The sequence below is a fragment of the Bison bison genome, unplaced genomic scaffold (genome assembly GCF_000754665.1).
Source record: "Bison bison bison isolate TAMUID 2011002044 unplaced genomic scaffold, Bison_UMD1.0 scf7180017864481, whole genome shotgun sequence".
Taxonomy (NCBI): Eukaryota; Metazoa; Chordata; class Mammalia; order Artiodactyla; family Bovidae; genus Bison; species Bison bison.
In genome coordinates, this window is record NW_011495041.1 from 2,179,711 (window position 1) to 2,194,906 (window position 15,196).

General features: G+C 38.1%; 1 protein-coding gene across 3 annotated transcripts in view; it reads left to right on the forward strand.

Annotated features, from left to right (window-relative positions):
- Positions 1-15,196, forward strand: part of SYNJ1 (synaptojanin 1) — a 90,885-nt gene that overhangs the window by 29,311 nt on the left and 46,378 nt on the right. For all 3 annotated transcript variants that reach the window (XM_010862298.1, XM_010862297.1, XM_010862296.1), the window contains 7 exons: positions 1,750-1,975; positions 2,682-2,765; positions 6,871-6,932; positions 9,229-9,325; positions 10,829-10,998; positions 11,730-11,811; positions 14,571-14,723. In XM_010862298.1, coding sequence (XP_010860600.1) covers positions 1,750-1,975; positions 2,682-2,765; positions 6,871-6,932; positions 9,229-9,325; positions 10,829-10,998; positions 11,730-11,811; positions 14,571-14,723 — 874 coding nt within the window. The remainder of the gene's footprint in view (positions 1-1,749; positions 1,976-2,681; positions 2,766-6,870; positions 6,933-9,228; positions 9,326-10,828; positions 10,999-11,729; positions 11,812-14,570; positions 14,724-15,196) is intronic.

A 15,196-nucleotide genomic window follows, 5' to 3' on the forward strand; every position in this document is an offset into this window, starting at 1 on the left:
ACTGTGAAGAAAAACGAAAACTGACAGCAGAGGGAGAAATTCTATCTGAACAAATACACGGCTCCCACTGCTATTTAAATGGGGGACAATCAGTCTGTCCTACCTCTGCTATGATCTGGGCCTCAGCTGTGGTATCTGGATGAACTGGGTCACAGCCAGTTTGAGCTTTGCCAGTTCAGATCAAGGTAGATATTAAGTAAAGTGTGGAAACTGAAGTCACGTTTTTAAATTAGTAATATTCATCGGATTTAACGTTATCCCAAGAGTAAGCCTACTACTCACTGACTTTCCAGTCTGCTTTCTTCAGTGGATAAGAGAGGCTGGGGTTATATCTGGTTTATCAGGATTACAAGTGGCCACTACCTGTTTACTGTCCCCTGCAGCGTAGCCTGAAGTGGTGGGGACTGGAAAGACTGCTCCAACAGCATTGATGTAGATTCTTAACAACTCTAAGCCTTCAAGAAAATGCTGTCACATTGTTTTTATACCTCTTTAAGAAACAAGATAGTGCAAAGCACTTAAGATTTCCTCTTAAACTGGTAGTTTGAAAACTCAGAGAACCAAGCTTCAATATTCTAGCAACTTCCCTTTTGTAAGGCGCCTTTATTATCTGCAAGTCCCAGAGAGGAAGTTTTTCTGCACAACAGCATATTTTACTTGGTGGTGGTTTGGTGAGGCGTTTTAGAGGCCTGTGTTTCCAACCTCCAGCCTTCCTTTGGAGAAGGAAATGGCAACCCACTCCAGTACTCTTGCCTGGAAAATCCCATGGACGGAGGAGCCTGGTAGGCTTCAGTCCATGGGGTCGCACAGAGTCGGACACGACTGAGCGACTTCACTTTCACCTTTCACTTTGATGCATTGGAGAAGGAAATGGCAACCCACTCCAGTGTTCTTGCCTAGAGAATCCCAGGGATGGGGCAGCCTGGTGGGCTTCCGTCTATGGGGTCGCACAGAGTCGGACACGACTGAAGCGACTTAGCAGCAGCAGTGGTTCCAGCAGAGCCCCTGAGGCAAGCAGAGGGATGTGAAGATGGCCAGTGTAGCAGGTCCCCAGCCCCCATCCCAACGTTAGCCATGACAACTCCACTTTTAATATGTTTTCTGATCATCAGGTTTCTGTGTGTTCATTTAAACAGAACTCTCTGCCCTGAAAAGGATTGAAAAGTAGGCCCTCTCTGTTACCTAGAGTATAGAAGTATTTGGAGCGCTGGGAAAACCCTAGACAGGCATTAATATGGTAATTACTAGCTCATGTAACTATTTAAATTTAATTAAAATGGAGCCTTATAAAAGTCAAGCCTTAAGAAAATCCATATATATATGAATTCCCTGGAGTTGGGTGTGGAAACGCTTTTGGAACAAGTGGTAAATACATTATGAAGAAAGACATAACAAATGGGGCCCAAATTCTAAAAACGTAGAATATGTGCTGCTTTTGCATGGCCCACCGATCACATGTCCAAGGGTCTCTCTGTCTAGCCCTATCCTCCAGTCCCTGGCACAATGAATGTAAGTGGGTTGATTTCCCTCTGGCGCCTCTGAAGTCCCAGGGGCGCTGTCTTAGAATGCATGTTGTGTTGTGCAGTGTGCTGCCTGTATGTGCTCATCGCTCAGTCACATCCAACTCTTTGTGACCCAATGGACTGCAGTCCATCAAGCTCCTATGTCCATGGAATTTTCCAGGCAAGAATACTGGAGCGTGTTGGGGAGTGCTCATCACGCTAATGCAGTTCTTTCTTTTTCTGTTAGGAATCAGTCTTTGCACTTGCATCTCAAGCACTACGGTGTGAATTGTGACGACTGGTTATTACGCCTCATGTGTGGGGGAGTAGAAATCAGAACAATTTATGCTGCTCATAAACAGGCAAAGGCTTGCCTCATTTCCAGACTAAGCTGTGAACGAGCTGGGACCAGGTTTAACGTCCGGGGAACAAATGATGATGGTCACGTTGCCAATTTTGTAGAAACAGAACAGGTATATAGTGTTTTATCTTGCTTAATCACAAAGAACAATTGCAAAGCAGATTTTTATTTGATTCAGAACTCATTTTGACATCTGTAATGCCATTTTATGGTTGCTCTTGGCTACTTGTGAGCCTTAAGAAAGGATCCTCAAAAACAAGCTTATTTAGGTATGGCTCTTCGAGTAAGTAACAGTTTGTTACTAATCAGCATGACATCATCAGTGCCCTATGTTTTAGTATTGAATTGAAAATCTTCAGTTACAGAGCTAGACAACTTAAGAAAAGTGGGTTTTAATGAAATTAAGTCAAACTCAACTCTTAAAGGTAGGTTGTGTACCATCTGAAAGGAGAAGTTACATTATTTTTGGCTATAACTATGTAATTATAAATTCAGGCCTTGCCCTCAATCCAGTTCAAGTCTTCAGATTAGTTTTTAAAAATTAGAAAAAGCTAAAGAAAAATAACAAAATGAATTCAAAAGGAATTCCTTTTTTAAAAGTTGTAATGCTTATGCTTATATTTTCACTATCGGTTAATGTTTGTAGAACTATCACTAGTTGAAAAAAATTCGGCTTATTTATGGCCTATTTTGACTATTTTGTTAGGATAATTTGTTTATGAGAGACTGGTCAAGAGATATAACTGTTAGTAGATTTGTCTTCTGATGTAGAGGTAACAACTTTGTGGAAGTATTTTACCCAGTATTTTTCTCTGTAGGTTGTGTACTTAGATGACTCTGTTTCTTCCTTCATACAAATCCGGGGATCTGTCCCATTGTTCTGGGAGCAGCCAGGATTGCAGGTATGTGTTTTGACATTTAGTTTTCTTTCTTTTTCTCTTCAGAACTCTTCATATTTTTTTAAACTTTCAGGTTAGCTTATTAGTTCCTCGGATAATTTTGTTACTCAGTCTAATAATGTTACCTGGATTTATAAATAAATAGTATACAGAAATTGTTTATAAATCCTGGAATTGTCTTAGTTATTCTTTCCTTCAGTGTTCTTTCAAATATCCATAGGAGTGCAGCTCCCATATTTCATATTAAAATTTCAATGTTTTCATGGCGTGTTGATTTTCAAAGTGTTTCTGTATTTACTATCTCCGTATATAACAATTTAGCGTCTGTAGGCAGAAAAATGTAGTAGTTAAAACAAAGCTTCTGAAACTAAGCCTCTCAATTTGAATCCTTATACTGCTAGGCTGTGTGATCTCAGGCAAGTGATTTAACCCCTTAGTGTCCATTTTCTTATCTGTAACATGGTAATATTAGTAGTTCCTACTTCTTAGTTTCTTACAACCCTTACCTAGTTCTGACCGCCAGAACTAGGTAAGGGTTAGCTGAAATGGCACCCCACTCCAGTATTCTTGTGGGGAGAATCCCAGTCCATGAGGTTGCAAAGAGTTGGACACAGCTGAATGTCTGAGCACGTTTGTTGTTATTAAGAATATATCTAGGAATTTCCTGGCATGGCAGTCAGTGGTTAGGACTCCATACTTTCACTACTGAGGGCCCAGGCTAGATCCCTGGTAGGGGAACTAAGATTCTGCAAGCCATGCAGTGTGGCCAAAAAAAAAAGAGGAACATATCTGCTGATGAAATTTTACTTTGCAGTTTGTAATGACTTGGGACTTGTCATCTTGAACATTGTTCTCTGTTTTGCTTTCTGATCTTCCCCCCCCCCAAACTTTCCTTTTGTTTAGTAAATGTCTAATCTTTAAAATGTAAGATGTTTTTTTCACGTTAGTTCATAATATTGGATTGCCCATACTAGTGTGATTTTGCATTTTATTTTTATTCAAACATGTTTAGTCCCTAAAGTATAAGTTACATTCATTTTGGGCTTCTGATATATACTGCCTAGTAAATTCTGTGCCTCAGTCTATAGTAATGAAAAAAATATACAGGAAAAAGAAAATTTTGCCTTCATTTACTTTCATTTAGTTCACAGCTGGGTCTCTCTTACACTCTAGGATGGTTATTGTGGAGAAAAATTGCACACCACTTGAATCTTTTCAATAAGGGAGTTTATTCAAGACAGGCTAAGAATTAACAAGGATTAACACTGGTGCTGCTTTGCTAAAATTCTTGAGTTCTTGTCAACACCAGTTTGAGTCATGTGGGTTTCATCTTTGGCATTTTGGTGTAACTTATATAGATATATTTCTTCCTGTGTCTCCCTTAGGAAAGAATACCAACCCTACCCCATTTCTATTTTTGTGACCAGAGAAGGGTGTTTGGAATATTTGCTCTAAGAAATTTCTAAAACCCTGCTTTGATGGGAGGTAAACGCTTTTGGTTTAGAGACAGGCTAGTGTAAGAGATTCTTCTAGTCTATTTATAGGCCCTCTGTTTTTACTGCTTTCTGTGTTATTTTCTTAAGTTCAGAATTACAGTGTTTGATTATTCAGTAATGTTGGGTCCTGAGTAGTTACATGGAGGGATCCTCCTTGGATGGGACTTCCTTTCGACGTCCTTCTTTGTTCTGTGGCCTGTCCACACAGATAATCTGACTGGATAATGTCATTTGATTATGGGCCGACAACTGTAGATTTGAAAATTGTGCCTTTCTTGATAGAGATAGTAATTTTTGAGACCTCAAGACAGTCCAACAGTTCTGCCAAATCATCACTGAGCTGGCCTGTCATCTTGGGTTGGGTTGAGGGTTGGGTCAGTGGTTCTGAGGTATTTAGCTTAGTAGTTTTTAAAGCCAACCTTTCTTTGACCAGAGATGGATTAGTTTCATGAGTATCTTTTATCATTTTCCCCACCACTCTAAAAGAGCAGTTAATAGAGGAATGAAAATAATAGATACTGACTTTTTGAAATAAAAATACCAAGGCCCTAAGTTCATTTTTGACTTCAAGCGGTTGTTGGGTGTCCTGAGTGTTCTTAGGGCTGGAATTTATTTTCAGGGCTCCTTCAAGTTAGTGAGCTGTTTCACTTCAGTGGTCACGGACAGTGAGTCCTTCCTTGGCAGTTGTCCCTTGTTCTCTCTCTTTTCCTCCATGATACATTCTTCTCAGGTTCTTGAGATATTTTAAAGGAATCTTTGAGAGTGATTTTAAAATGCAGATTCATGGCCTCAACTTCCCATCAACTGAAGTAGAATTTGTTGGAGTAGGGCCAAGGAATCTGCATTTTAACCAGGTACCCCACCACTCAGATTAGGGAGCTTGGCGGTAGTGGATCCTGCTCAGCTGCTTTTGCAACGCATCCAGACTGCCTGCTCCAGCGGCCAACCCTGAGCCAAGCAAGGCAGCCCTGTGATGCTTAATCCCAGTGCTGTCTGAGGTCTTGGACTTTTCTTTTCATTCCCACTTTTGTCATCTTGGTTAAGGTCTTCATAGTTTTTTCTTGCCTGAAAGATTCTCAGATTTCTAACTGGTCTCCTCCCATCTTTCTGTTGTCTAACCAACGTATTGCTGTAAGAATTGTGAATTGTAGGTAGTTTTATATATGTGTTGGGGAGCAAGTAATAGGGAACAACTACAGCCATTACCAAAAAACAAATATGAGAAAGCTTGTATTTTTTTTCACCTTCTTGACAGTTAAGAGTACTAGTGCAAGATGAATGTTAATGAATAAACAAAATGCAAAGTATTGGACTTTTAGAGAGTTAGAGGGCAACTACCTGAGATGACTCCAGAGAAAAAGTATGAACTTTGTCTGACGTTTCTGCCGCCTAAAACGCACAAACGTGTCTTGGAGCACACACCTTTCAAAGCTTAAGATTTTATACAGTCTATTGTGTACTAGAAGTAAAAGGAAATAAAGATGTGACATTTGGCTAATCAGTTTCTTACTAAGAAGGAAAAGCTCTAAAGAGAGTCCACTGATTTCTCAGGACAGTCATTCGGTCATCTCGGCAGGAGAGGGAATGCTGAATGAATGATAATACTGTTAATTCAGTTTGGGACATGGATGAGCATTTAGAGCTTATTTTCTGGTTTTATTTGTCCAATTGCATGACTGATCTGGCACTTCTCCTCCATGCCACCTTTAAAGTCACGTTATTCACAGATGAGCCAGGATGAATTCTGGGGAACCTTGGGCCCACAGTCTCAGGGAGGTATTTACAAGTGAAACTCAGGGAAATAATCTGGTCTCACTGTTGTATTTCTTCTTGGCATCTTTTGTATCTCTTGATTCTGCCTCATCTCTCTCCCACTTTTCCTATATGAGAAAAGAAAAACTGTAGCAACACACAGTAGGTAGTTATTTTCCATCTTGTTTAATTCTTATAACCCAAATTTCAAAATATGCTGTTGTTTTAGTTGTGAGCCTGAGAGATTGACTTGGAAAGTCTTTTTCCAGGAATGGTTATTTTTAATCTATGGGATCTTTGGGTGAGAGTGGAGTGAATAGGGTATTTAGCATAACAGAGAAAAAAAATATGTAGCCATTGCACTTGTCGGCAGTCTGAAAGAGTAGATGTTTTGGTCAGGAGGCCTGTACTGTCATGGGAATCATTTTTCGGAATGAATGATGTTGCTGTAAGAGGACAGGTTTCTTCACTTGGCTGGGTTTGTTCTTTTGTTGCACGAATGACAATATCTGTTGACTTACAAAGGGCACATATTTAGAACGTAAGACAAGGTAATGTATATGAAAGCACTCTTAAAAATATCTTACATAAATAAAAATTCCTGTTTTTACAGTTTACCAGTTTACCAGTGTTGCATAATGCTCTAACTTCTAGTTTTTTTTTTTTAATGAGGTTGTATTTTAAAAGATAAAAAGGAGAAACCCCTAGAACTTATTTTTTTAAGAGAATATCACAAATGACAATTACTGAGCTTACTACTGTGTGCTTAGCAAATGAATTATTACATAGAGTAAACAATGCTATTTCTTTTGTCTGCATGTTGGCTTTTGGTACGATTAAGCATATTTTTCTTATCTTAGGTGGGATCTCATCGTGTCCGTATGTCAAGGGGATTTGAAGCCAATGCACCTGCTTTTGACAGGTAAGACTGATGACTTTTATATATTGCTGTGAGTTTTGATGTTGCTAAGCAGTGAGATTAGTTGTATTTACTGCTTCATTTCACCTTTTGGGCTCTTAAGTAAAATTTCTTCTTGACTCTGATTTAAGTGGAAGACAGTGACACTCTTAGGAATTCTAGGAGTGGTGGCAGTAAGTGGGTAGGTATTGATGTCTTGGCCTTAAAACTACCTCTGATGGGTGTGTTATCCAATATGGTGGCTATTAGCTACGTGAAGCTAGCTCTTGGGCATTTGAAATTGACTAGTCCAGATTGAAATATGTTGTAGGTATATAATAGGTCCTGGATTTCAGACCTAGTGCAAAAAAAATGCAAAATGCCAATATTTGTTTTATATATCAATTACATGAACTAAAAAGCCTCTTGATGAAAGTGAAAGTGGAGAGTGAAAAAGTTGGCTTAAAGCTCAACATTCAGAAAACAAAGATCATGGCATCCAGTCTCATCACTTCATGGGAAATAGATGGGGAAACAGTGGAAACAGTGTCAGACTTTATTTTTTTGGGCTCCAAAATCACTGCAGATGGTGACTGCAGCCATGAAATTAAAAGACGCTTACTCCTTGGAAGGAAAGTTATGACCAACCTAGATAGCATATTGAAAAGCAGAGACATTACTTTGCTAACAAAAGTCTGTCTAGTCAAGGCTATGGTTTTTTCTCTGGTCATGTATGGATGTGAAAGTTGGACTGTGAAGAAGGCTGAGTGCTGAAGAATTGATGCTTTTGGACTGTGGTGTTGGAGAAGACTCTTGAGAGTCCCTTGGACTGCAAGGAGATCCAACCAGTCCATCCTGAAGGAGATCAGCCTGGGATTTCTTTGGAAGGAATGATGCTAAAGCTGAAACTCCAGTACTTTGGCCCCCTCATGCGAAGAGTTGACTCATTGGAAAAGACTCTGATGCTGGGAGGGATTGAGGGCAGGAGGAGAAGGGGACGACAGAGGATGAGATGGCTGGATGGCATCACTGACTCAATGGACGTGAGTCTGAGTGAACTCCAGGAGTTGGTGATAGACAGGGAGGCCTGGCGTGCTGTGATTCATGAGGTCGCAAAGAGTCGGACACGACTGAGCGACTGAACTGAACTGAACATGTAGAAATGATACTTTAGTTGTATTGGATTAAATAAAATATATGTAAATTAATTTGACCTTTTGGTTTTTACCTTTTTAAGTTGCCTTCTGGAAAATTTTAAATTATATCTGTGACTTACGTTATATTTCCTGTGGATGACATTGCTGTCTAGCCTCTGGACTGATTAGAAGCTGGAGAGACTAAAGGATCCTCTGTGGGGCCTATTTATCTTAAGGCTGGAGCTGTTCAGGAGCTCTGAATCCACACGGAGTAGGCAGTGTCCTCACATGTGAGGTGCAGCCTAGTGCCCTCTGCCCTCATTGCCTTGCCAACCTAGCTGCATGGCTCCTGGTTTCCATGTCCACCCAGCATTAGCCTCAGGGTGGAGAGGGGGCCAGATGACTCTGAAAGCCCTAGCATCAGCTCAGTGCAGTTCAGTTGCTCAGTCGTGTCCGACTCTTTGCGACTGCATGGACTGCAGCACGCCAGGCCTCCCTGTTCATCACTAACTCCTGGAGCTTATTCAAACTCATGTCCATTGAGTCGGTAATGCCATCAAACCATCTCATCTTCTGTTGTCCCCTTCTGCTCCTACCTTCAATCATTCCCCACATCAGGATCTTTTCCAGTGAGTCAGTTCTTTGCATCAGGTGGCCAAAGTACAAGGAGTTTCAGCTTCAGCATCAGTCCTTCCAATGAATATTCAGGACTGATCTCCTTTAGGATGGATTGGTTGGATCTCCTTGCAGTCCAAGGGACTCTCAAGAGACTAATGGAAAAACCAAAGCTTTGACTAGATGGACTTTTGTTGGCAAAGTAATGTCTCTGCTTTTTAATATACTGTCTAGGTTGGTCATAACTTTTCTTCCAAGGAGGAAGCATCTTTTAATTTCATGGCTGCAGTCAAAGTCTGTCACTGTTTCCATTGTTTTCCCATCTATTTGCCATGAAGTGGTGGCAAATAGATGATAAGTTGATAAGTCAGAGAGAAAATTGCATTAACTGACTTTTCACAAATTCAGAGTTTTGATTCCACGTGAAATGGATTTGTATATAGTTTTGCCAATCCTATGAGTTTAAAATACTGCCATGTAGGTCCTGGTTAAAAGTGGGTTCCTGTTTATTGAAAAAAGTTTTTGACTTATCACTTGACATACGCTTACTGCCTTTCTACCTTTAACAGGCATTTTAGGACACTTAAGAATTTGTATGGTAAACAAATAATAGTAAATCTGCTTGGATCTAAGGAAGGTGAACATATGCTAAGTAAGGCTTTCCAGGTAAGTGATCATTTTTTTCCTTCTGTTCTGGCCCATGGACACCTAGGATAGTATTTTAAAAATAATAGTCAAATTCTTCCAGGAATAAGTTCTTCCTGGAAGAAGATTGAGTACTTGTTGGAACCATTAGTTCTTTGAAGGCAGTTAGGCAACAATTTAGGGTAATCTTGCTGAAATTGGGATTATAGAAAGCTTTTAAGGCATTGACCCTGTTTTCTAATCTGCTTATTTATGTAGTGGAGAAGCAGAAGAATACCCTCCTCCTAAAAAATGTTCATCAGTCACTGGCAGAAAGATACCAGGCAGTTTCCCCCTTCATCTCTTCATTGCTTTGGCTAGTTCCTACAAACCATGGTCACTGTTTTAAATCTATGAAATTGTGAATAAAGCATTTGTAAACACACAGGACTTCTTGTACCAATGAAAGAAAATTTGAGAATTTCACATAAGTAAGAACCTAAAGAAATGTCTGACTTCTAAAGAAAACATACTTTTCATAAATATTTATTGGATCAATAATGAATTGATATAAATTATAGTGTTATATAAGGTTATAACCTTAAACAAAATGGCTAGAAAACATTTTCTCACGTTAATGAAGTCCAGGATTAATTATTTGGCTATTTTGTTTGAATATCATTAATAAACAAGTTATACTTTAGAGAGTGACTTTTTATTATAAGCTTTTAAAACATTTGTATATATTGAATGAAGGTATAAAAATGAATTCTTCAAATTTTGATGAGCTTTTCCTTAGAAGTCAATTACTTTGTTTTGAGATTCTATAATAGATATAGTCATTATATTTTTATGGTAAAAAATGAAATGCTGGTTGTTGGAAATAACTTTTCATTTTCTAAACCAAATGAGAATGTGAAGTTCCCTGATATTAATTATGTAAGACCTAACTAATCTATCTGGAATAGTATAGGAGGTTTTAGGAAAAGGATGCTGTAAGATATTAGCAAGTAATTTTTCATTTTACTGCCAATGGCAATGAAAGAAAGCTTTGTGAAATTAGTAAGATTTCAAGGACCTGCTTAGATTTTCATTTAAAATAAAAGTTCCATTTATAACATTGTGTTGATACAATCATATTTGGTTAACATTTAAATGAATATTTTCATGGTGGCTCAAACGGTAAAGAGTTCACCTGCAGTGCAGGAGACCTGGTTCAATCCCTGGATCGGAAAGTTCCCCTGGAGAAGGGAATGGCTACCCACTTCAGTATTCTTTTCTGGAGAATTCCATAGACAGGGGAGCCTGGCGGGCTACAGTCTATGGGGCTGCAAAGAGTCAGACACAACTGAGTGACTAACACTTTCACTTTCCTTGGCGGTCCAGTGAGTGGTTAAGAATCTGCAGTTTCACTGCAAGGGGCGTGGGTTTGATCCCTGATTGAGGATAGGGGAGATAGGGGATCCTGCCTGCCGGATCTGTGATTTGCAGCCAAAAAAAAAAAACCGAAGAAGAATTAAATGAATATTTTATTTTTATTTTCAGAGTCATCTGAAAGCTTCTGAACATGCTGCTGATATCCAGATGGTGAATTTTGACTATCATCAAATGGTTAAAGGAGGAAAGGCAGAAAAATTACATAGTGTTCTTAAACCTCAAGTCCAGAAGTTTCTGGATTATGGAATTTTTCATTTTGATGGAAGTGAAGTTCAAAGGTTTGACTTCTCTGTTTTTCCTTTTTTTAAATTGGAACTTTTCTGTAGTTATTTAATTTCTTTATTATACTTGATTTTAAGCTTGTTGTTCTTCCTTTCTAATAGTAGCTTACATTACTGGGCACGTGCTATGTGTGGGTCAGGTAGTGCACTTAGTCTTTACAATTATTAATAACAACTGTAGGGATGGGTCACACTGGAGGAAGTGGGGGGCTGAAAGCTGTCATCTTCCCCACGTCACGTAAGTAGAAAGTGTTAGAGCTCGAATTCATCTAGCTCCAAATCTCATGCTGCTCTTTCGGAGGCTGTTACATTTCTCTCGTAAAATTAATGTCATAATATTTCTTGGCCTCAGTAAAGATTATTTAATGCAAATAAAAGACATGGGTTATTGTCTGTTCTGCTATAGAACTGCGTGGTTATAAATCTGAATTTGTGTTTAGCTCCTGACTACTGGCCTCATTAAAAATAAGTGGATGTGGTTGACTGGAGAGCTAGTAATAGAGAGTGGACGGCAAAATGTTAGCGCTTATAGAATCTGGATGGTGGGTATATGGATGATCACTGTAAAATTCTTTCATCTTTTTTGTGTGTCTGAGAATTATACTAGAGAATTGAAGTGGGGAGAAAGTAGATGCTACATTTTAATCAGCTTAATTTTTCTCAGTTTGTTTTAGCTTTTGTTATTTTGGTTTTAAATTGCCCATTTAGTTTCACTGAATTTGTTTCAGGTGCCAGAGTGGTACAGTTCGAACAAACTGCTTGGATTGTCTTGACAGAACAAATAGTGTGCAGGCATTCCTTGGTTTAGAGGTAAAAAAATATGTGTATGTAACTTAACATCAAATTCCTTTTTCAGTGCTTTTGTGATATTTATGTTTGGCATTAATTATTTTTCACAAAATGAAGTTAAGCTTCATTTTCACAAATAAAGTTTGACTTCTCTTCTAGTTTTTTTTTTTCAAGTAGTGTCCCTTTTCATTTAAATGTTTCCTTTATCTGTTCTAAATACTTTCTTTAGATAGCTTCTGTTTCCTTTTATTGTTCATTAACTTTGCCTCCAAAAAAAAAAGCCTGCTATTTATAGTGTTTTAGTAATTGTCTCGCCTGCCTGTCTTTTGGATAGGCAAAATATATATAATATATATATATATATATTTTATTCTCAGTATTGTAATTTTTAAAAAATAATTTTATTTATCTATTTTTGGCTGTGCTGTCTTTTCATTGCTGCGTGGGCTCTTTTTCTAGTTGTGGCAAGCAGGGGCCACTCTGCTGTTGTGGTGCTGGGCTTCTCATTGCAGTGGCCTCTTGTTGCGGAACATGGGTTCCAGCGTGCTCGGGCATCAGCAGTCGCAGCTCCCGGGCTCTAGAGCACAGGCTCAATAGTTGTGGCCCACCAGCTTAGTTGCTCCGCAGCACGTGGGCTCCTCCCAGACCAGGGGTTGAACCCGTGCTTCCTGCGTTGGCAGGTGGATTCTCTAGCACTGAGCCACCAGGGAAACCCTTGATACTGTCTTTTTAAGACCTTTTGGAATTAAGGAGGATCTATTTTCACATGTACAACCCTATAGAATTATATTTTTAACAATCTAAACCAGTACAGTTTACATAGCATTTTTTAAAAAATTGCTACAAAAACCAGGATCAGTTGAAAAATGTCATTGTTAGAATAAAACTGAATGAGAGCCAACTTCTCTAACACACTCTTTGTTTAAAATTTTGTCTTTAGTACTTACCTATCAAACTCAGTCTAATTTAGGCATAATCTCAACTATGTGACAGACTGTGTAGCAATGCTTAGATTTCCCAATCTTGCCCCTTATGCAGCTGTCAGGGTCATAAGACTATGGTGGGTCTTCATTTAGTTCTGTAGGAACTTAGCATAGTTCTCCAATACTGTAAAACCAGGAATAGAAAGTAAAAGGTTCTTATTTCCTCTAGCAAATGATCTTAAATTTGGCTAGAATATTGGTTAATTAGTTACTCTGCAGCTGAGATTCATTCAGTCTCAAAAGGAAAGTACCATGTATAGAATTTCCTACTAGAAAAATGTATTTTTGATGTAACTAGATTTTACTGCTTTGCCTTTTTTGAAATCTGTTGTTGAGGATTATCATTATAATTTAGAAAATATGACAGAAGAAAAGTGAAAGCAGGCATTTGATTACTGTGGATTGAGTTTTATGAGATATCTTGGGTTTATGTTGAGTTCTCTTAAGTGGCTAAAGACATTTAGTTAGAGTAAGCTTGTGAAACACTTGAACATCTTCACTGAACATAGAACAAGTGTTAGTTTTCAGAATCTGTCTTAGTGGACTACCCACTGTTTGTTATTAATATTAGGTGTGAGAGTACTTACTCCCCTAGTAGCTTGACTGGTTACAAAATATACTGCAAGTGTAAGTAAAAGCAAACTGCTTGTAGTGAAAACCAGTTTTGCCCAGTTCTTTGAAGAAAGAGGAGATGATAAAGGAGAACCTGGAGGCTTGTTTGCTTTATTCTACATGCCAGCAAAAGAACAGCCCTGGTGTAAGTCTAGGCAATAGGATTAGACCCAGTATAGAGTTTTTAATATTATTTTAGTTTTTGATCCCTGTGTAATTATGGATAATCTCCATAATATCTTTATCTTATAGATAAGATAAAAGGAAACACAAGTGGGAAGGAGTTAAGTAAAACTACAGGGGCATAGACTATGACTGGATTCCAAATAAGAGAAATAGACTGGGTAAGGATTATACATTGCTTTGACTTTGCCAGACTTTAAGGCTAAGAGTCATTCAGAGTGAAGACTTCTAAACACATATACTGTGATGAAGGAACTGTGGTAGCCCCAAGATCCTCTCATTCTTCGAATACTGTGTTCCCCCTAGTTCTCCCTTATGTACTTTACTGATACGAATTCAGTACATTCAGAGCTGTCATGACTTTATTCAGAAAAATGACTTATTTAAAAATTTTGATATCAATTCAAGAGCAGCTCTGCTTTTTTCATAATCTCCTGACCTTAATTACCCAAACATATAGAACCAAATGCAAAAATTAAAGAAAGTTATTTCTATATATTTTTAAATAAAGTACGTATATTCCTCTGCTCCAGTGGGTGCTGTTGCATAATTATTCTTTTAGGTGAACAAGATAAACTAGTCTGATTTATAGGAACTTTTTTTTTTTTTTTTCTTATTTTGGCCCCACAGCTTGTGGGATCTTAGATCCCCAACCAGGAATTAAACTCAGGCCCTCGGCAGTGAAAGCAGGGAGTCCTAACCACTGGACTGCCAGGGAATTCCCTAAAGGTTTGGGACATTTTAAAAAGCTTAATATCATTTAACCAGAAAAAGTTCTTGTTACTACAAGGATTGAATACTGTAGGTTGCATTGATGTGATAGTTACTTTAGAAATTGGCATGGGGGGGAATAACAAAGCCTAGTAAACTTGAATTTTCAGAATCCAGACCCACAACATCCTGTAACTATAAATTTTTGGTTTGATTCTGGTAGTTCTTAAAAGGTCACATCTTAATGGATGTATTTATATACTTATAAAAGTTTCTTTTCTGCTATTTTAGATGCTGACTAAACAGTTGGAAGCTCTTGGTTTAGCTGAAAAGCCTCAGTTGGTGACTCGCTTTCAAGAAGTTTTTCGATCAATGTGGTCTGTGAATGGTGATTCAATCAGTAAGATTTATGCAGGAACTGGAGCCCTTGAAGGAAAGGCTAAGGTAGATCTAGATTATAAAAGATCCTCTTTTTTTCTTCTTTAATAAAGCTTTAAATGAACTCTTTTAAGTTAGTAGTTTTTTTTTAAGGTATCTATTTTAGAATTCTGTTTCATCATGTTTTTATGTCCTGTTTATTACCTCCTTCTCTAGTGGATACTAATGACTGAATGGATAGTTATTTCCCTAGGTTTGAGAGGTATATTATATATGTATGACATATTTAGTTGTTTAGTGATAATCTACTAGGCTTACATACGTATTACTTCCGATTTTTTTAATGATTTTTCACTTGCATATGTGTTTTAATTTTTATACTGTTTATTTTAATCAGAAATATGGTTTTTTTTAAGCCTTTGCTTTGCCTTTTTTATTTATTTTTTTTGGTCACACAAGGCAGCATGTGGACCTTAGTTCCTTGGATCAGGGATCAAACCCAGGCCCCTGCAGTGAAAGTGCAGAGTCTTAACCACCAG